Below are 22705 nucleotides of genomic sequence, written 5' to 3'. Positions count from 1 at the left end.
ATACAAATCCAAATTTGTGTATCATCAAGAATCGAACCAGCGACGTATAAATAATCTAAACCGATAGACTACTGAGTCCATCAATAATGTACAATCCAAATATAAATAGCGTAATGCTCTAAACACGTACTAATTCGAAAACTTTATTTTATGTACTCATTAGACGCATAGCAATTTTACTTTTTGATTTTATTTCGCCTTTCATTTTTCTGATTACTCTAACGGTGTTGCCCGCAGCTGACGTTTACAGCTTCACCGGACGATTCAAGGTAACTTTTAAATGAATTGCCATAAGGCTTATTTTAGTACGATTCGACTTATTGTAATACTTGTAGCTATACTATTAAAAATAAATAAAATACCTACTTAATGGATTTATATTATATGATAATGTAAATCCATTAAGGAATTATATGGACTTCCGTAAAATAAAATATAATTAAATAAAACAAATAAGACATATTATAAAACAGTCGTAATCAACTTAGTACGATGTTTCTAAATGAACTACTTTAAACTACAAGAATGACGTTTAGTATATTCTTGACGACTATTTACTGACTTGTTTATTTATGTATCCATTAATTTTAATTCAGTTTAACAGTTCATATACGACATGTAAATAAAACACTACATAACAACACTTATTAATAATTAAAGCGTTGTGTAATACGTCTTAAATAATAACAATAAACAGCATAAGGCAAGTAAACTTCGGATTGCAAAGATCGTAACAATTAATCCTAAGGTTATTGCGTATATAACCATATTACATTAAAATAATGTACATTTTCACATTTACAACATAATATTAAGTAGGTACTGTCAACTGTGGGTACGGTACAATAATTTTGTATTACTATAAATTAAATTTATTATTGATTAATTTTTGGCACTTTAAATAAACTGTACTTATTAGGCTAATAATAACAATAAATAAAAAGAAGGCACCGTATAAGAATATTATTGTGTTCAAGCAGCCTTCATTAGAAATAAATCATTAAGAATAAATAGGAAGTCTTTCTTTTGAGTTCTACAGACTAACTAAATTATGAAACAATAGATATTATAACTAAAATTGATAATATTCTAACTATTTGAGTATTTTTAGTTAACAATTCCATAATTCTTTACTTTAATACATTCTTAATTGACGTTTAATTGAATATTTTACACAATTTAAATTATAATAAATACAACTAAATTATTTCATACTCGTTTATTAATAATAGAACTGGAAAAAACTATACAATGTCTTTGAAACCTCATTAGTATGTTGGACATACTGCTATCTCTAGTATTTATGTGTTTCATTAGCTTTTAAAATTCGCAAACTGGAATAGTACAATTTTTAACGCATGATACTTATTTTAAACCAAACTAAAATAATAAGTTTAATAACAAAATTAGTATATATTATCTGTAGAATTAATTGTCTATTGTTTATAATATTACAAGTTCATTGTAATTGTGTGTCGTACTTACAAGTGTTCGCTGAATAAATCCCATTTTCAGGTTACACTTGGTTTGCTTTTCGACTATACGTACTACCACGTGGGAACAGGAGCGCGCGATCGAACGCATGCGTAGGTGTAATTGTTTGATTCAGCCCATAAACCATATTATTTAAAACATCGCTCCATTTCTTTACCCCTTCATTCATACTCTTTTCCGTGCAAATCGAATTTGTTTAGATTTTTATTAGACTTCACTTTTTGTTCTGACCTTTTTTTTATTGAGGGTTTTGAGTTATTGTTATATGCTAACCTCTATTACTGCAACCCGCATAGATCTATTGAGTTCGCCCTTTTCAAAGTACGCTAACCGTCAGAGACAAGAATTAAATGATATTCTTAGGAGTGATAGTTTTTATCTTCTCAGGATACAGTTTATACTTTCCAAAGGAGATATTTCGTTTATACATTAGTGGGCTATAACCACATAGGATGTGTAGTGTTCTGACCTTACTATTATTTTTAATGGATGGATGTGGCCTCCTACCTGCACTAACGATAACGCTGGCAGGAGAATGACATTAGCCCCGTAAGGATAAATTCATCAGTAATTAAGTATTTAAACCAATATACTCGTCGACAAGACATTGTATATTTCTAACATTGCGGGTCATAGGTACTCGCTTTTAAGTCTCCTTTCATCTGAGAAATTATTGGTCAATCCATCATCACAATGGGTTAACTGACCTGACTACGATATCGTTCTCATACATCTTTCATAGATGCCCGCCAACCAATATCATTAGTGCAGGCTGGAAAGTATAATAAGTACCATTCCATTATCACCCATTAAAAATGCTTATACATTTATAAAGTTTACTAATACATACAATTACACAATACATATTAGATAAGGACACATTTCAAATAAAAACACTTAGCGACGACCTTAACATTGCAAATTATTGCGAAAGCTACGAGCTAATTAAAAATAACTTTGTTTACGACGCACCATTGACGTATTGCGAGATCATTGTATATTCTACTCTATATTCTCAATTTTTTTAATTGATAGTCATCTTCTCTTGTAATACTTGGATGTAGCAGGCCTGAAACAATTGATTCCTATTATTATTGAAACAATGTAGATTGTTAATATCACTATTAAGCATATGAAGTTATTTTTTAATTCTTAATATATTCCACAGCGCCATCTAGTGCTGGATTAAGCAGAGCTTGTACTATGGGTACTAAATAACTGATAAAGACCCATAAATGGATTTTAAAAAATATGAATACAAACAGATGTATTCTGCGGAGTATGAACTGTCAGCCATCGGATGTTAAGGCAGTTGGTAAAACTTTAAGAATTTAGATATCCAATTGAATAAAAATTAACTTATTTGGATCTGTAAAATACTAGCTTGGCGTAACTTGAAAATCCAACTTTACACAAAAACTGTCTCAGTCAAAATTTATAACTATATCGAGATAGAACATCGAAAAATTGTTCAATACATATCAATTTTCAACTTTCTATCTCGATAAATATATGAGTTAGGAATTTGTTAAATAGAGGAATGGAAAATATTTTTTGTAAAGTTGGGTATTTCACGCACAATTACGCTTTCGTCCGTCTATATAAATACAAAATATCACGTAATTTCACTGTCTAATCTGACCCGACTGAAATAGAGTTTACAAAGCAAGCTGCATGGTTGTGAGATGGGACTTTTTACAGTCTATTTCAAATATCGTATCATTAAAGTTTCATGTTTATCGCAAGCAAAAATTGAGATGCATTTTTTTTATATAAACAAGGACTGTCACGTAATTAATTTAAACTATCAAATACTTCGTGTGAATGAACAGTTCTTCTTCAGTCGTTGACAGAGTGATCGTGGCTTTTATGGTGGTATCTCTTCGACAGAGCTCGCAATCTGCCTCTATCTCTACGAGAAACATACTACGAGAACATTGTACAATGGACTGCTACGTAGTCCTTTTTATAAGGTCAGTCCATCGCGTTGGAGATCGACCCCGAAAACGTTCCGCCTCCACTAAACCTTCGATAATTACCCGGTCCATACAGTTTTTTTAGAAAAGCGTTATACTTTTATTACCATATAATTGTCTTTAACAGAAAATACTATTTTACCTTCAATGTAGTGAACATGAGTCCCAACTCGCCGTGCTGCATGCAAGGTTCCAGGAAGTCCTCCACGAAGTGTATCTCGGAGCCGAGCTGCAGGATCCTGGCGCGGACCACCACGAAATGGAATACGGGGAACAGATCGTCCATGTTCCATAGATAGTTCTCACCTGGGTCACCAGATTACACATATCACTATATTAATTTGTGAAGCAAAACTTTGTACCTTTTTTTATGATGATGATGATGATGATTATTGACACACACACACACAGTATTCGAAATATGTAATCATGTATATAAAATTCTCATGTCACATAGTTACCATACTCCGAAAACGGTTTGACCGTTTTTTATGATATAATGACCATGGACAGCTTTTTATTTTACCCCTTAAGACATATTTTTTTGCAAAACTTTAAATGTCATGTTTACTTATATTTAATTAATAGCCCAAAAAAATTGGTTTCAAGCTTCTAGCTTTAAAAATGACGATACTTTCATACTACCTTTCATCTGCACTTTCAACCCCTTACAATCCTTATTTCTTACATTAAAAAGCATCCTATGTCCTTTCTCAGGGTCTAGAGTATAAACTCTGAGAAAGGACATAGGGTCTGACTTGAAAATATTTTCCTATATTTTAATATATATTTACCTAATTCCTGTTGTACGGCCGTGGTCATCTTCTCGAAAGTACTCCGGATGACTAGTAGCTTCTCAATTGGCGAAAACGTTGTCTTCAGCTGCTGCAGCGTCTCGACAGCATCGTGAAACAACTGCTCCTTAAGCGGCGTATAAGTCGGTGACATTTGGTTGTTATGGCCGGTGTAGCCTATCCAGAACTTTCTACAGTAAAAAAAATGTCGTGTTGAATAGTTTAAAAGATCTAAGCGAACAGATAGCGGTAGCTACTTCATTTTATACTATGCAAAGATAACTTACATGATTTGCATTACGTACTAATAAGTATGTACCATTTAGTCATATGTGATTTTATATTTTAAAAATATATATTCCAGTTACAACATTACTCATTTACTCGATAACCAGTCGACGAGGGTACAATTAAATTAGTTTATTTCTTAAATGTATTGTTGGTTAGAAATAGGCTGATTGTTACAAAATCTTCATAATTCAAGTTTTTATTATTTACAGTTTTTATGTCAAATAGATATAATACAAAGCATCATAAACCACAACAATTGATTTGCATTGTCCTGAATTATTCTTATATTAATAAACATATATTATGCTCCGACAATTCACACAAGGCTATCTAGTTACAAGTTAAGCAGAGCTTGCTTCCGATGGTCGAATATTCGATTCTTCTGTATTCATGAGTATGATTCTTTGTATCGGTCTGAGTGTTTTCTTTGTGTATTATGTATATATTTACAAAAAAATGCATCTAAGTATTTATATCAGTTGTCTAGTACTAATAACACATGTTCTGCTTACCTTGGGACTACAATAGATTGAGATGTAAATTGTCCTCAGATATTATTATTATATACATGAATATATCTAAATACATCATCACGTGACTCTTATGATACCACTCATGAATTACGATTCAGGAGGATTAAGATGTCATGCCATCATGTCTTGTAATTTCACAGATACTGGCAGTGTTTGTGGTTTCACTGGCGTGAAATTTATAGGCCATGTATTATTCTGATGTTTAATATAAGCTTGTTTTGTATTTTTTCAAAGGGGCAATAAGGAGTTACTTTTAAATAAAAAAAAAAATAAGATTATTAAAAAAACACTTACTGATCAATACCCAAAAAGGCCATAAGCGTTATATCGGGCTGTCGGTTCCACTTGAGCAATCTGCGCCAGTACAAGTCATCCTCGCGCTTATTGTGCAGAGCGTACAACACGAACAACGCCGGGTGGACCCGTGGTAGTAGAGTCGGCTGCAGTAACGACGCCGCTGATACCACCTCACTGGGTTAATAGAAATAATAATATAATGATAATAAATACTTTAAAAAAGCTCTAATACTAAACACCAGTAGAATTGTCTTACAGATATTCCTTTAAAAAATCATAATTATAATTTGTTTTATAATTGTCATTGTTTGGTGATTTTCACCCGCAAAGACAATTCTAACACCACATCAAAGGGATAATACAAAAAAGTATAATAATATAGTATAACAAATGCATACATAAATACATACATATACGTATTCTATGCGGACAAATATGACTTGACGTTCAACGATTTTTTCCATATACTAAAATAAGCAATTTGTGCATAGATATCCGCAAACTAAACAGAAATTGTATACACACTACTAAATAACTGAGTTTTTTTTAAATACACAGATTTGTTAATGCATACATACCCTTCAATAGGATTACTATCGACAGTCTCATCGTCTTCATCATTGGAATAATTTCTTCTGTACGACAACACAACATCGGTGCCCTCTGGTGGCAGTGCTGGGAATAACAACCTAACCACTTGGTACAGCCTCGAGGTGATACTCTTCAACTCCTTAACTGCATGACTTAATAGTAGTGGGTGGACGCGAACACCTCCATATGTTGTATTAAAGGCATTCGTGAGGCCGAGGACCAGCCGCCCCAATGGATGATGGAGAGACTCGCATGCCTGCTTGAAAAAAAAATAGTTTCTAATGACTTAATATATGGATTACGTACGGCCAACACTCTTATGAAAAATAGGCGGTTACCTACCAGCATAGGCATTACCAGAACCTCTCACTTGAAAATTGTCGTTAATAATTTTCTGACAAGGTAAAAGAAATCGAGTACGCTGGACATCAAAGAATTAATTAGTACATACCCATTCAATACTGTGCTTTATTTCACTATTGTTAGATGTTTTTATATTTGTGCAGCATGTATTTACGACTTAATAAAATGTTGTCAAGTTACCTAACAGAGAACATGTTTAAAGTTTTATTTGTACGTGTGTGATTCTTAGTATTTTTCTTTAAATTTATAGTTACATACTCGGTATTAATTATAAAAAAAAATTATAATAAATTATTATTGAAAAACAAGACATTGAGTGTAGATAATTAATATAAAAGAAGTATTAACTAAAAGAATCGCCTTGTTGACATTTAATATTATAGTTGACAATTGAGATAACATTTTTCTTTAATTTGATTGATGCATACAGTACATATCTCTATTATATAATTAAATATATACGAGTACACCACAAATGGTCATATCAGACCTATTTTTGACAAATATGTATCGTTCCGAAAATAACTATTATTCATATTTAGATAACTAGTTAAGGAAATTAGCTAACTTCAAATATGTTTTTTTTTCCAAGTTTTAATTAATATTGTAAGTAATTATGCCTATCCCAGTAGTCTAGCGGTTTACCACAGTGCCTTACATCCGATCTTGCACGGCACAAACATTTGTATGATTGTTTGTATGGGTCTGGGTGTTTGCTATATATCATCTGCTTCTTTCTTATCCCATTTATTTGGGGTCGGCGTAATATGTTTTTCGCTTCCATTCATCCCTATTCGCAGTCATAGCGTTATTTACTTCCTTTCTTACCATATCATCTTTCACACAGTTCATCTATCTCTTTTTCGGCCTTCCTCTGACCTTATAACCATCCACATTCATATGTAACACCTTTCTTAAAATGTTATTCTCGTTCCTACGCATTACATGTCCATACCATAATAGACGATTACTCTTCAACCTCTCTGACACCGGTGCCACTTTCATACTTCCCCTAATGTATTCATTCTTTATCTTATCCATTCTTGTCACACCACACATCCACCTTAACATTCTCATTTCAGTTGCATGAAGTCGTCTTTTATCTGTCGTCGTGTTTGCTATATATGCATTTATGAAAAAAAATCTATGTATTTATCAGTTATCTAATCCCCATAACACAAGCATTAGGTAGCTTAAATTGGGACTAGATGGCGCTGTGTGAATTGATCTGAAATTATTATTATTAATTATGATTCTTTGTAATCACAACTTACATTTTGTAAATACTGCCGCAACTCTGTATAGCTGTCTAAACTGAGAGTAGACTGTCCAAATCGAGGTATCACCTCCAAGGAATCTACTAACTTCTGTCTGTCTATATCTTTCGATTTCTTCGGTGTTTTCACATGCTTATCTTTGTGTGAGCAGGAAATTGCAACTGCGACGTTATGCCATATTTTTGTGTTGTCTATGGTGGCGCCGGATGGTCCGTTGGCGAAGTGATTGCCAGTAGGCGTGAGAATCGTATCTGATACGCCGAGGCATTGGAAACATTGGCGGAATAGAGCATTCCATTTTTGATGCGGCGCGACACTGAGTTTTCCGAAGGAACTACAAAAACGGTGGATTAGTTTGTAACAAATAATTATATCAAATTCTTGAGAGTTTACAAATCTAGAATCAATGATGCTAAGCGAAAAGAGACAAAACTGTTTCAGACGAGTACATGTATTTTCTATCATAGTATATCAGAAGTCAATACCAGTCACCATGTCTTTCCTATGACGTTTTATTAAATATATCATATAATAAATAAGAATGTGTGTCTGTCTATCTTTTTAGCGTTTCACGACTAAATAGCTGACCGGATCTTTATAAAATTTTGCGTGATGGTAGATTGTATTATTAGGACAGATTGTATTATTACAGGCTCGACCTAGTATAGATGCTACTGATAAATTATATGTATGATGTGTATTTAACAAAAATGTAATAGTTTATATGTTATCTTATTATATTATATATTATTATTATAACTCAAGAAATTAGACGAAGTTGCGGGAAACAGCTGGTTATCCATATTAGTATCAAAAACACGAAATATCTCTGTTGTTTGTTATTTTTCCACGACTAAACGAATGCATGCCGTGAAAATAGATTGTTTTAGGTGTATGGAAATATGTTTTATCTTAAAAAAGCAAACGCAGTAACAGCTAGTATTAATATGACTAGGTGTTTGTAATTAGAATGCGCCGCTTACTATTCTCCATTTGCTTTATGGTTGACTGGTAGAGAACGCCATTAGGTTTTAAGTTCGCCATATGTACATTTATATATTGTATTTGTTCATTAAATATATGAATAAAAATATATGTAGTTGATTTGATAACATCCGATAAACTTACTTAGGTTTCGAATTAGCAGGCGGTGTTGGGTTAGAAACGTTCAAATGCATCGTAGCATTGGACAGCTTGACACCCTCGGTCCAGGCGCCGGACAGCGAGCCCTCGATCTTGTCCCCACTTGAGAATGTAAGCACGCCTTTACCGTAGAAGAAGCCGGCTGATCTGAACTCGCCTTCGTAGTGAGTACCGTCTTCGAAGACCATTACGCCGTGGCCCTGAGGATTTCATTTTCCTTATAGCATACAAAAACATACTAGTGGTGGCCAAGTGGTCAAATTTCGACTATAATAAAAAATACAAAAATATCTGAACCAGCAATAACAATTAAACGCAAGTGTATGTATAGTTATGTAAAATTACAATACACACATATTGTAATTTTTATGTGTATTGTGATTTAATGATTTGTCATGGATAATTTTAAAAAACTACTCTTCATTACATAGAATAAAATAAAGCCGCTGTCGCTGTCGCTGTCGCTGTCCGTTCCTATGTATGCTTAAATCTTTAAAAATACGCAACGGATTTTTAATAGATAGAGTGATTCAAGAGGAAGGTTTATATGGATAATACGTACACCTGTGCGAAGCAGGGGCGAATAGCTAGTCTATTTAAACTATAAGTGTGCGAATTTCACACACCTGCATTCGCGCAATTTTTGTAAAAAGGGGTAAGTACAAAGTTTTTGCTTCATGTATTAATAAGATGATAACATACATATACTAATATTGTAAATCCAAATGTGTCTACTATACAAATGTTTGTCTGTCTGTCTTCTTCTTATAGTCAACTGATTAACTAGTAAGTGAAGTAGATTAGACGTTGACGAAAATTTGACGTCTTATCTATCTTTGATGTAAATAAAGAACATGAAGTTGGATGCGAAACTAAATGTAGGTATTTTCTACTATGACGTTGCCAACGTCGTAGTATAAAAAACAAGCATACGGTCTATCTGATAGCCCCGTAACCGTATGTTACCATTTAGTGCCTACAAAACGAAATCAATTTAAATTAATTGAAAAACAAAAATAAACTGGACAGTGACGCATAAAGAATATTTGAAGAAAATTAACTCCAAGTTGACCTCTGTGGTTTAGCACATCGCCTTACTTCTGATGGACATGGATTCGATTTTTCGAACAATGTTTTACATTTGTAATCAAGAATATGATAGGTTGTATCGATCAGAATGTTTCTATGTCTATTATATATGTATTTTGTAAAAAAAATATTTAAGTAATTGTATCAGTTGTCTAGTACCCATAACATAAGTCCTGTTCAACTTGGGACTAGGTGACGCTGTGTGAATTGTCCAGGGTTATTATTATTGTTAATATTAATTCCAAGTACTAACTCTATGTCAATAGCATCAACTAGTGTCATATAAACATTCTAGGATATTCGACACTTATTCCAAGAGTCAACGAACCATATCAGAAGTATGGAGCGATTGTGAATAAATATAAATATGATTTTTGCATTGATTTGAATCACGCATTACTGGATATCATAATAATTTGATATGTTCCGAGACGTAATACACAAAAATTATATTCCTTAATGCTGATTAGTCAACAAAAAGCGTTATCGAACACTCATACAAATCACACATTATGTCATGAAAATTTGTCATTCGGTAAATACATAAAATTAAATACTTATATATTTTATATTTATATTATTTAGTACATCTAAACTACTGTAAAGAAAAATTATACTGATTTAAAGTTCTCTCCCTAAATTAATAAAGTAGTAGAGTTTATTTTGATTCAGGTTCCGATAAAAACTTTCAAATGCCTTAATAAATTTTATTTATATTTATATCTTTCAGCAATACCTCAGTATCGTCCTTGACGCATTCCAGAATTTTAATCTACTTGTATTTTGTGTTTTTACTGGCTCACACTTAGATCTTCTGAGCGATGCCTAAGGCAGTTTCTTGCCTAGTTTCGCGTTCCATTACGACTTAATCAAGTAGATTAAGTCGTAATGGAATGACCAGACAATAGTAAATTATGTAATACTCAGTATTATTATACAATTAAGGGTTTTAAAACTTAATGGAATTAACCCACTATAAAGCAGATTAGATTAATATAATCTAATCAAAGTTCGGATAAAAAAATTATATGTATCTATTGCATAGTTCTTTCTGGGGATAAATTAATAAATGAAATCTGTTTATCTTCTCGCTAAAACCTTATAAGACGAAGGAGTCCGCCCGTACGTGAATAAATATGTTGTATTATTCACTTCCATAACTGTATGTATGTACTTGTCATTTCTCCCTTAAACAGTGCTCTTCCAGATCATGACAGGTCACTTTGATAACCCTCGGCTGCTCGATGCATCCTTCCACTGTTATATTATGACCCATTCACAGCACGTGTTTGAAGATCAGGCAATTGGCTTTATTATATTATAAATACTAGTGCATAATTGTTCATTGTTAACAGAAATAATTAATCCTGAGATGGCAATAGAGCCGTTAAATTGAGTATTAAGTTTATTTAAAAAAATCTTAATTAGTACGATGAAATGTACGCAAAAAGTGTAAAGACTTCAAGACTACAAAATGTCTCTAATTAAATTTTTATGTTGCTAATATTCAGAAGGCTAAAGATAAGAAGATAAAGAGATATGACAACAACATTTAATACATGTGCAAATAAATATTAAGGCGCGTATTAACCGAAGTAACGTCATATAAGAAATAGGTTCGTGCATTGCAATGTATGTTATATAGTATATATATGTTACATGAATGCTCACTTCACTTGTTTCTTCGCACCTCATGGCCCTTTCCAACCATTCGACATGCAATTTGAGCTATGCGTTCTCGTCTCTATGTATTAGGATATAGGCTACTTTTTATTAAGTATAGTTAATTAATAGGTACAGGTTACCGGTAATAACTATCATAATATGTATGTATATACATATCCTTTACTTATGTTTATTTTATTTATTATTGTATATTTTATTTATTATTGTATATTTTATTATAATAATGATAATATAATTAGAATATTATGAAATGAAATGAAAAACACTTTATTGTTCCTCTCACAAAAATAATAATTACATAAATTAATATGTACATCAAATATAAAAAGAAAAAACAACATAATTATAATATAGAGGTAACAATGGGCGGCCTTATAGCTAAATAGCGATTTCCTCCAGACAACCTTAGGATGGAGAGGAGTGATTAGACTGTGTCTGGTCGAGGTATAACAATTAGTTATTACAATTTACATATCATATACACATACCTACATATAACTACATAATTATTTAATTTGTTGAATTTTAATGTCTTTTTTTCTCAAAATTTGGACATTTCAACATTATATTGTTAATTGCAATGTGTTACCAGTTCACTAATAGTTATGCCTCACTGTTAGGTTGATTGGTACAGATATCTTTTAGAGATAAGTCCACCTTTGCTCACTCTGTATATATTTAAGTTTACTACTGTATTTTAAAGTGCAATAAATAATATATATAATATAAGACTACATTCCATTACAATGTTATATATTAAATTTGCACATATTCACAAGTGTAATAAATGTATGTAAACATTACAAATAAATGCTAATAGTAAATACTCATCTTGTAACTCACCGTTAGAACATCCTGCACAAAAAGGCCTTCATAGTAAATTCCATCTAAGGTCACAATGAGGCCACAGCCGTGTTTCTTATTATCACTCCAACTGCCCAAGTATTTTTCTCCTTTGCCGATATCATCCATTACTCCGTACCCTTGTTTTGCCCCATTTACCCACTCCCCAGTGTAGATAGTAGCAGAAGATGACGTAAAGTCTCCTTGCTTTTTAATCCCGTGACCGTGTGGCTGGCCATCTTTGAAGTACCCTTCGTATATATCACCCGTAACGTATTTCATTACGCCGTACCCGTTTTGGAGGTTGTCCTTCCATTGGCCTTCGTATATGCCTAAGAAAGTATTCCATTTAATTAGATGTGTAAATTAAATGTGTATTTAGGTGTAAGATTTTAAATTACGATAACTCATAATTGTGTTATTAGTATTGTAATCATACTGCGTTGTTAGTAGACTGAGAAAACTCATACGTATATTAATGAGTTAGCAAAGAATCTACCTACTAATTTAATAACTATTGTAATGCACAAGATAAACATACGAAAATGTATAATTATAATAATGGTCTTGAAATAAGAGGGAATACAAGTATGTACTAATGGTTAAGATTATTTTTATTTTGAAAGATAGGGTATTAATCTCATCTCAGCTAAAAGAACAGTGTTATTAATTTGTCTAAGTAATAATTTAATAAGTAGGTACATATTTACCTACTGTAGGTATTTCCATTTTTCCATGACCACATAAAGCATTTAGTTGGAACTGCCCCACATAGAGTTTTCCATCCGGCCACTCAAGTCTCCCACTGCCATGTGTCTTCCCATCTAACCATCTTCCTGAATATTTTGCATCTTTATAAAAAGCAATTTTACTAGAAAATGTGTAATCTGCCGATCTGATTGAGGGCGTTTTAAAATTTGGGTCCCTGTTTAGTTTTGTACGAATACTCGTATTTAATGCATGAAGCCATTCTGTTTTGTCTTGTTCTGTATTTGTTGAAAGTGATATAACTTCTTCCGGTGTTGTAACTTGAATCATGTTCAATAATGAATCATTATTTGGTATCGATTCTATCCACACTGTCTCTAATGGATGTAAATTGGGAGTGCTGCCACTAACATGAACAAATAAATCGTTGAATAAAATGAACCAGTGGGATGAAAAACGTCCTGGATTTACTAAATTGAGTGAACGTGATTTAGACTCTCTAACTAGGCGTCGTTCTGGAATCCTATACTGGTCCAGAGATTTGCCAGTTGTCTCCCAAAATAGTTTTGTTACATCTGCTTCTTTTCGTTTTTTCTCTTGTTCTTCTATTAATGAGTCTAATGATGATACAACATTGCTTAGTCTTTCCTCAATGTTTGATTTAAAGTCTCCTTTTTTTCTCTTTTTTTTGTATCTCAGTATAGATTGTGCTATGCATTTGTAGGAACTTAATCTTGTTAATGGTTGTACAAATGCTAATGCCACAATAGCTTCTAGAGTTTTCTTGTTGTTTTTCTGTTTGTAGGATGGAAGTTGATCAATAAACAAGTTATAAATACTTGATGATACATCAACAATACTATTTATTTGTGAGAAACCACCAATAACAATTAAATTGCTTACAGCTACATAATACTTTCTGTATAAATAAATATATTCTTCTAAATTTTTTATTAAAGAAATATCACATTCATTTATATGCTTCTCTGCATATTGCCACATGGAGAGTACATTCAGAGCAGTTATATTCAAAATGTCACCAAATATATCACAAACATTTTCATATATAATGGAATGTACATTTACAGCCTTACTTTTCTTAAGAAAAGGTTTGATTAGAGAATGATATATCAAAAGCATTTCCTCCAAATATCTTTGAGCAATGGAAAGATCTTGGAATTCTAGACACTTAGAGTCTTCCAGAGAACAATAACTAATATTACCAGATGACAATATTCTCCAATGATAGCACATATTTTGGGGTTTATTTCCAACAATTTGGGATTCAGTAATTTTCACAGGCACAGTTTTATTATTTTCAGTAACTTCCTTATCTGCTGTTTCATCATTCAACTTAATTAAGCTCTCAGTAAATCCATTTGTATGTTTTCCCATATAAAAAATATTTTCATTATGTGTATATGTTAAGGTGTGGTGGTCAGTGGCTATCATATCTCTGACTCGATCACTGTCTGACTTTTCTGTGAATTGTTTAGGACCACTTTTGTCATATCTCGAGTCAAAACTAACTTGATGGTAATGATTGTAACCCCATGAAAAAAGTCGTCCATCTAATGTAAGTGCTGAGCAATGCCATTTACCACAGGATACTTTTTGTAGTCCATAGCCTGATAAACTCATAACTACCATCGGTTTGAGTCTTTTAACTGTATCACCAATACCTAATTGGCCATATGATATGTCTCCCCAAGTCCATAATTCAGTTGCCAAAATATTCTTACCAAGTTTTGACATGTTCTTAATATTTTCATTTTTTCTACCTGTCTCAAATTCCTTTTCACTGCTAATAGTACTTGTAGACAATTGAAGATCATCAAAATTACAATGAGATGTACAGTTATACATCAGAGAATTAATTTCATCATTATAATTTTTTAATTGAAGTTCTACAACTTCATTATTTTCACTACTACCACTAACATGTCTGGATAAAGTAGCAACTTTGTCACCTACAGTTTTTACACCTTCATAAACAAAATTTGTAAGATTAGATACATTCTCTTTAATTATTCTTGTGGGTTTCTCTGTACATTCCACCAAATAATCTTCACCAGCTGACACCCAAGATAATTGTTTACTTAGGAATTGTCTTGCAGCATCCGTATTTATAAATATATTATTAATTTTATCTGTACTTCCATGAGGTGTATCAGTAATAATTTCTGTTCTTTCATCATCATCTTCCAAAACTTTGACTTCTTGTTCACTCGGATTGGTTTCTACATTTGAATTTCTTTGTGTTGCATTATTTCTTGCAATTTTGGATTCCTCAGATGAGGGACTAGAATCTTCTGTAAAACTATGGGCATCCACATGGACGTCTGTTTGTGGTGCAGTTGTGCTACTAGAATCCTCACTAGATTTGCTAATTTGGACTCCAAGTGGACAGGTTTCAGATAGGGACGGTACAGATGCAGGAGAAGCTAGGCCTATTATTGTCTGGCATTGTGAGCAATTAGATGCAAATACTTCTTCATCATCATTATCACTTTCAGTATCATAAGTGCCTGATCGTTTAACATTTTTTCTAGCTATAACAGCAGCAAAATTCTGTCCTACTGATGCACTATAAACAGTCCTACCTTCAAAAAATGACACTTTCTTAATACTAGTTGTGTCTAAAGCTATATGGAGCATTGTACCTGAGCCCCACAGTTGACCATCACTACTAATAAAAAGTTGACCAAAATCACTTGTTACCACATTTCTGAATTTTACTTTAAAACTAGAACTTTTAAAGCCATGGGGACAGCATTTTGCCTCTTCTTTAACCACAATTTCTTCTTTACTTTTAAAGCTGGAATTTGTTTTATATAGGCGGCCATGTACATCAATAATATAAACAACATCATTGTGGTATGATATGTCTATGGCTGAGATACCAGGAACCTTCTTAAACTCTAGACGGTTTTCTTCAATGTCACAGTGATACAAACAATGGTCACTGCCTAGGACAATAAAATCAGAGCCTATGGAAGACAACTTGACAATTCTTTCGGGTACTGCTTGCGAGGAACATACTTCTAATGGTGTTAATCCTCTCCAGAATTTATGTCGATTCATTATTTATTATTTTTAATAGAAAATCATTGAACACTCATTAATTGGATTCTTTGATCAAACACTGATTTAACATGTTGCACTTTAATAAGAGATTATGGTGATTCAAACATGTCTCACGGTGATATTATAAACAAATCATAAAATAATTTATTTAAATCATAAATAAATATTATGCGTAGTATTATTTATTTACTGAAAGCAGAATAGGAATAAAAAACACTAAACACTACAGGGGAAGTAGTATGTGAATGTAAAGATTGAATTAGATTGGTGTTTGTTATGTTTGACACATGATTGACGGCAGCATACAGTGTTGCCAGCTGCTTTACTAGAAAATCCAAGTTTTAGATTCAGAAATTAATTACGTTTATCTAATTTATTGTCGTCTGTACACTATAACAATGAATAAATAAATTAAAAATATTTTAATCCCTTATTCATTCATTAACGCCATTAAAAACAATTATAAATTCTATGTAATAAATTAGAATGCATTTTGACGTTACTAAATTGTAACAATATAGATTTTAATCTGATCCAAATAAAAGATGTTAGTAACTGTATTACAAAATTATAGCCCCAGGTTCCCACTTACTTGTATAGATAGAAACGAACCTACCTTTACCATCTAAGAAGTGATTTAAAGGGGTATGAATGTAATCATGGGTGGGTACGGTATAATATTGTTACTTTGTAGCGGATTACGAAAATTTTGGGGTTACTATATTATAGAATTGATGGCAGATAAAGATTTTTTATGGGGGATTTCATTAATTCTTAAACGAAATTTGCACAAAATTTGGATATGAGCAAGACGTCATTTGTTCACATTATTACCTATTATTGCCCTCTTTGTAATGAGAAGAGTGGAAAACTGCTAGTTATAATTTTATCTGAAAGATATAAAACGACTGTGTTTTTATTCCACTTTGTTCAAAAAATGTTATAGCCTGGCAACATTATATGACTGACAACTGTGACAATGTTTGTCACTCAGTTTGACAGCTTCAACTTGTAACTTCGTTCATTTCATTCGATCTATTTCATTTCTAGTCACGACATATTTTACAGTTCTTTTAGTCAAAATCTCTGGGTACTCTGTGAGTAGTGTGATATTATATTCCTTTTTAAAGAATTCTTTGTGAAGCAAAAATGGCTAGTCGAGGAGGCTCGGCTAGACGCGTTCCTGAAAATGAACCCGCTATCACTTATGTTCAATGCGATGGATTGGTACGTATTTATTTAATATTTTGTTTGAACTTTCTATTTGACGATAATTATAGTTTGTTTCAACTTTTTTGTGAAACCAGCAGACACGTCATGTTTTTCACAGTTTTTTAAAGTCTTCACTGCTTATTTTATATTAATAATTATTGAACATACCCCAATTTAGTTATTTGATATTAATGTTGAACTTCTGTTAATAGCATTACTATTTTAATGCATTTTACAAAATGAGGTTAGGTTCAAATTGATAAAGCTACCCACTGAATTTACAACACTAGATTAACTAATTTTATAATAATATATCTTATATTAGTAGGGAAATTTAGTAATCTTGAACAAAATATTGTTTTTAGAATACTGTTTTAAAATAAAACTAATAGAAATGGAAAATATTAGAAATACTCAATAAAATACATTTAAATTAGTTTGTGTAACAATAACAATATGTCCAAATACGAGTCATATTTATTTTGGGATATGCATTTCTTTAATTCATTGACCTTTGATCTGTACAGTGATCATATAACTATATAAAAAAGATGATAATGAGTCATACGTAAAGTCATATAATCTTGTTTTTGACCTCACCAGACTTAATTTATATACAAATGATGTCAGTGTTTTTTATGGACTGTTATATGGTTTACTTTCACAAACTGAGATAAGAATGCATTAAGACAACAGTTTTTTATATTATTTATTATTACTAGATGTCATTCTTATTTATTATGACATAAGGTAATATTTACTTTATTTTTTGTTTAAGTACTTTGTTTTTCCTTTCTTAATCATTCAATTCATTAATCTAAAAAATATAGAAAGATTTAATTTCAGTTGGTATATTGTGCCTCTATAACTTTCTATTGACAGAAACTGAAAACATATAAATACCAAATGTTAAATTAAACATTCATACTTACTCTATACATAATTTATTGGTTATTTAGTACTTAAAATGAGTCATAAAACAATGGAATTAAATTACTGAATGTCTATTAAATAACTACATTTGTTGCTTAGTGACTTATTACCAAGAAATATGCTCAAGTGTTTATGATTTCAAATTTGCCAGACAAAAAAAACTGCATGAAATTATATTTCTGACTGATTCTCCAGTGAAGGAAACACTGATATCAAATAAAAAAAATAATCTGAGGGAAAGTGACCTTATAGTAAATATACTAACAATGTGGGCATGTTGTGTTCAATTTGACAGTTGACAATGCCTCAACAACAACAAAAAAGATATATATAGTAGTTAACTATGTATATCTTTTGAAACACTGATATCAAATAAAAAAAATAATCTGAGGGAAAGTTGTTGGCTCTCCACCTGCCATATAGTAAATATACTAACTGGAATGTGGGCATGTTGTGTTCACCACAACTTTGACAGTTGACAATGCCTCAACAACAACAAAAAAGATATATATAGTAGTTAACTATGTATATCTTTTTTGTTGTGATGGTATATTCAAGTATCTAGTTTAAAGGTATATTCTTTTAGGTGAATTCATAGAAGTACATATCACATAGTTTTATTAGGGTACATCATTATTCAGTTGGAATGAATTTCAAAAGAAATTATGAAATATGATAGTAAAATTTAATCAAAATCCTTTCAGTAGTTTTTGCTTGAAAGAGTAACAAACATCCATTCATATTCATAAACTCTTGCATTTATAATATTAGTAAGATTGCACATACATAATTGCACTGTTAAATCCTCTTTTGCTATCAATATATTAGAAATATTGTTAGCAAAGGAGAACTTAAAAGAGATCTCTTTTAGTCAACCTAAAACAGTGTGTGACATAGGAAGGGGTGGTTGGGTCACAAAAGTGTAAAAAATAATTGTAAGAATAGACAAAAATAACTAAATAAATTAATACTAAAGATTAATTAAAAATAAATATATATATGTAACATGTATGTATTATGATATTTGTTTAATTATATGATAGTATATTTACTAAAACATTGAAAATTATTTTTAATTTCTCATTAAATTAAATATTATTTTCAGTAAGAATAATTGATATTCATAGAAATGTAATCGATGAATCAAGATTGTTGTTATTTTCATCATTAATCAATATATAAATAACTGTTTATGCTTAATAACATAATGAGAAGAAATCTGTATATGAATTAATGCCTATTTTATTATACTATAATTATAGATATCTTTCTAATTTCTTTGTACATTATCTGTTCTAGGCGGTGATGAAAATTGTGAAGCATTGTCATGAAGAATCATGCAGTAATATGGAGGTGGCCCAAGGTGCCTTACTAGGGTTGGTTGTAGATAACCGTCTTGAGATCACCAACTGCTTTCCATTCCCTAAGCATGATGACACAATGGATGAAGAGGAGTATCAACTGGATATGATGCGGAGACTGCGCCGGGTTAATGTAGATCATTTCCATGTCGGCTGGTGAGTCTTCTTTTTATCCTAGGTTATACCTGTTTGTTTTATCACTATAAAAATCTGGAGACAACACATTACAGACTGTAAATTAGGATTGGATGGCACTGTGTGAATTGAATATTTTGGCATAGACAATATTATATGTTTATTATAATATTTTTCAGGTACCAGAGTGCAGATGTAGGCAACTTCCTGAGCCAGTCCCTGTTGGAGTCTCAGTATCATTACCAGACTTCTATAGAGGAGAGTGTTGTGGTCATTTATGACACCAAGAAGTCTGCTAGAGGTTTCCTTACATTGAAGGCTTATCGCCTCACTCCTCAGGTTAGTTCTGTTGTTTGTTACCAATATTATTAAAAACTATTATTTTCTATGGATGCTAATGCTAATGCTAAATAATGGTACATCTGCACTAACTGTATACACTATATGCACCAGTAGAGGATAGAGTGGATATGAAGTCAGATCAGGGGACCATTATTTCCCATTACTAACAACCCCCCTCCCCCTATCTATTTTAAAATTAGCCCATGACCTTGCTTGAGTATCATGAATCCACTGGAAAACGAGATTTAAGATATTAATAAACATCTAAAATGTAATCTGTATATAGATCTAACCGACCTCTTAACAGTAACTAAAAAAAGTATTAATCAGGTCCCTAATTTTACAAAAAACGGGAAGTAGCTAGAAATAAATAATTTGTGCCTTTATTATTGCGCCTTCCTGACTTATTCTATAAAGAATCTATAGAGATTCTGTACACAACCGAAAAGGTGCCTTAATGTGTCATTTAAAAAAAAAAACTGATGTGTAAGTTACCGTCGCCATACATGAATAAACTCGCCTAAACGTTTTAAAACGTTTTATAGGTAATAACATAATACCAATCATGCATTGCCATTCCATAGAACTAAAATTCATGCATCTTATACTGTAATTTCACTGATCACACACACACCGAACACAACTTAAAAATAATATTATACATTGGCGGCTGAAATAGGTGAAACAAGTACTCACACAGACGGCTTTTTACATTGTATCTCTGGCATTATTGAAAAATATTTATTTTTCATATCATTACAGGCCATTGCAATGTATAAAGAAGGCGATTACACACCAGAGGCACTGCGGGGTCTCAAGATTGGTTACGAGAGCCTGTTCATCGAGGTGCCAATCGTGATCCGCAACTCGCCATTGACCAACATCATGATGTCAGAACTCTCAGAGATGATTCCTGAGGAGGAGGGCTCTAAGTTCTTGGACCTTGGCACTGCATCTGTCCTAGAAGGTTTGTTTCGATGCTACTAGTATTTATGCTTAACTAGTTTTGTGGTAGATCTTCATTCGAGTGACCTGGTTAAAAAGTTACAACAAATATTTAAAAGAACAACAGGCAAGATTCTTATGTGATGACAAGAGAGCTTTCTAAAAGAGTGGTAGATTAAAAAAAACATGTATTACTACACAATAGTGCTTAAATTTGTTTATTTGAATAAATAATCTATTCTATTCAAGGATATGAAGTAGAGTTGGTCTTTCTCTATCTCAAGTCCCTACTTATGGAATGTCTATGTATATAAATAACTGAATAAACTATAATCATTTTTTATGTAAAATCATTACACAAAAAAGTTGATTCTCATGGACCATACCATGTCTCCCCACTGGTTGATAATCAAAACAAGTGAAGCTGTGGTAACATAATATAATATCAAATGTAGACAGTTTTGAACAAGTCTTGTTTTGTTTTTTCTCCAGGCCAACTTCGCAGCCTGATGGAACGCGTCGATGAGCTGAATCAGGAGGCCATCAAGTTCAACCGCTACCAACAATTGGTTGTGCGTCAACAGCAGGACAAACATCGTTGGCTGGTCAAACGCGCTCAGGAGAACGCAGCAAGAGCCGCCAAGGACGAAGCACCCCTACCTGAGGAAGATGTCAACAAACTCTTCAAGCCCCACCCTGTGCCACCTAGGCTAAACCCTATGATTGTTGCAGGACAAATCAACACTTACAGCCAACATATAAGCCAGTTCTGTTCTCAGAGTTTGGCTAAGCTGTACTTAACGCAAGCACTCCAAAACGCGAAAGAATCTAAACAGAGCACTTAGGGAATTTGGATACTGTATTAAATGTGAGATGTAACTTTGTGTTGTTATTTTATTTTCCTGTATACTTGAGTCGTATGAAGTATAGTAGGTCGGGGCTATAATAAAAAATTTAACACAGTATTATCATCAATTTATTTATTATTCTCCTTAAATAAAGATTATCTTTTAATAGTCGTTTTCAATTCTACACATTCATGGGTGGTCTCTTAAAGAAACTTGGGATCTAATAAATAATATTATCATACATATAATAAAATTGAAAAATTGTGATTATGCGAAGACTACGTGATTTTTTTATGGATGATAATAGAATGATGCACCTCCTGCTCTAAAGGTTTACACTGGCGGGGCACCTGTGGACGATGATAAGATGAACATGAAGATAGATCAGTTAGCCCATCTTGGCCTATCTAGCCCTCTTTACCGTGATGGTCTCCAGGATGAACCGTGAAGGTCAACCTGATATAGTACATCGCTAGCATTGGGGTTATTAGTCCATATCACAAACAATCTCCTTCCCCTCACGGTTTTGCATGTGAAGCTTTCACATCAAAACGGCTGAAGGTATTTGTATGAAATTTTCAGAGAATATATTGTGTGGGTCAACATATACTAAAAAAGGGTAGGTTAAAATATATTAAAAAACAACGGAAACATTGTACTTGTAAATTTTATTACGCCATCTACTATTATTAATAAATATCGCGGAAGAAGTCGAGGGTAGGTAGGTACTACTACTGGTAAATATATCGTTTAATAA

At 32.3% G+C, this 22705-nt stretch overlaps 2 protein-coding genes across 3 annotated transcripts; one reads left to right on the top strand and one right to left on the bottom strand.

The window, feature by feature from the left end:
* Window positions 1-913: 913 nt before the first annotated feature.
* Window positions 914-16271, bottom strand: LOC131852607 (alsin). 2 transcript variants are annotated; one of them, XM_059203294.1, is made up of 9 exons: window positions 13088-16271; window positions 12378-12709; window positions 8745-8959; window positions 7614-7950; window positions 5964-6235; window positions 5383-5559; window positions 4265-4455; window positions 3613-3776; window positions 914-2563 (listed from the first exon to the last, which is right to left on the bottom strand). In XM_059203294.1, the coding sequence occupies exons 1-9, from the start codon at window positions 16167-16169 to the stop codon at window positions 2519-2521; spliced, it is 4815 nt and encodes a 1604-aa protein (XP_059059277.1). In that variant the 5' UTR covers window positions 16170-16271; the 3' UTR covers window positions 914-2518. The 2 variants fall into 2 exon arrangements, with proteins under 2 accessions (XP_059059277.1, XP_059059278.1); XM_059203295.1 differs by having other exon boundaries at window positions 5964-6232.
* Window positions 16272-17236: 965 nt separating this feature from the next.
* Window positions 17237-21979, top strand: LOC131852649 (eukaryotic translation initiation factor 3 subunit H). The gene is made up of 5 exons (XM_059203349.1): window positions 17237-17399; window positions 19617-19834; window positions 19993-20152; window positions 20918-21122; window positions 21593-21979. The coding sequence occupies exons 1-5, from the start codon at window positions 17322-17324 to the stop codon at window positions 21943-21945; spliced, it is 1014 nt and encodes a 337-aa protein (XP_059059332.1). The 5' UTR covers window positions 17237-17321; the 3' UTR covers window positions 21946-21979.
* Window positions 21980-22705: the final 726 nt, after the last annotated feature.

This window comes from Achroia grisella, unplaced genomic scaffold (genome assembly GCF_030625045.1).
Source record: "Achroia grisella isolate CSIRO2021 unplaced genomic scaffold, CSIRO_AGI_Agris_v1 utg856, whole genome shotgun sequence".
NCBI lineage: Eukaryota > Metazoa > Arthropoda > Insecta > Lepidoptera > Pyralidae > Achroia > Achroia grisella.
Note: the sequence above shows the minus strand (reverse complement) of the source record. Positions and strands in the feature narration are given on the sequence as shown.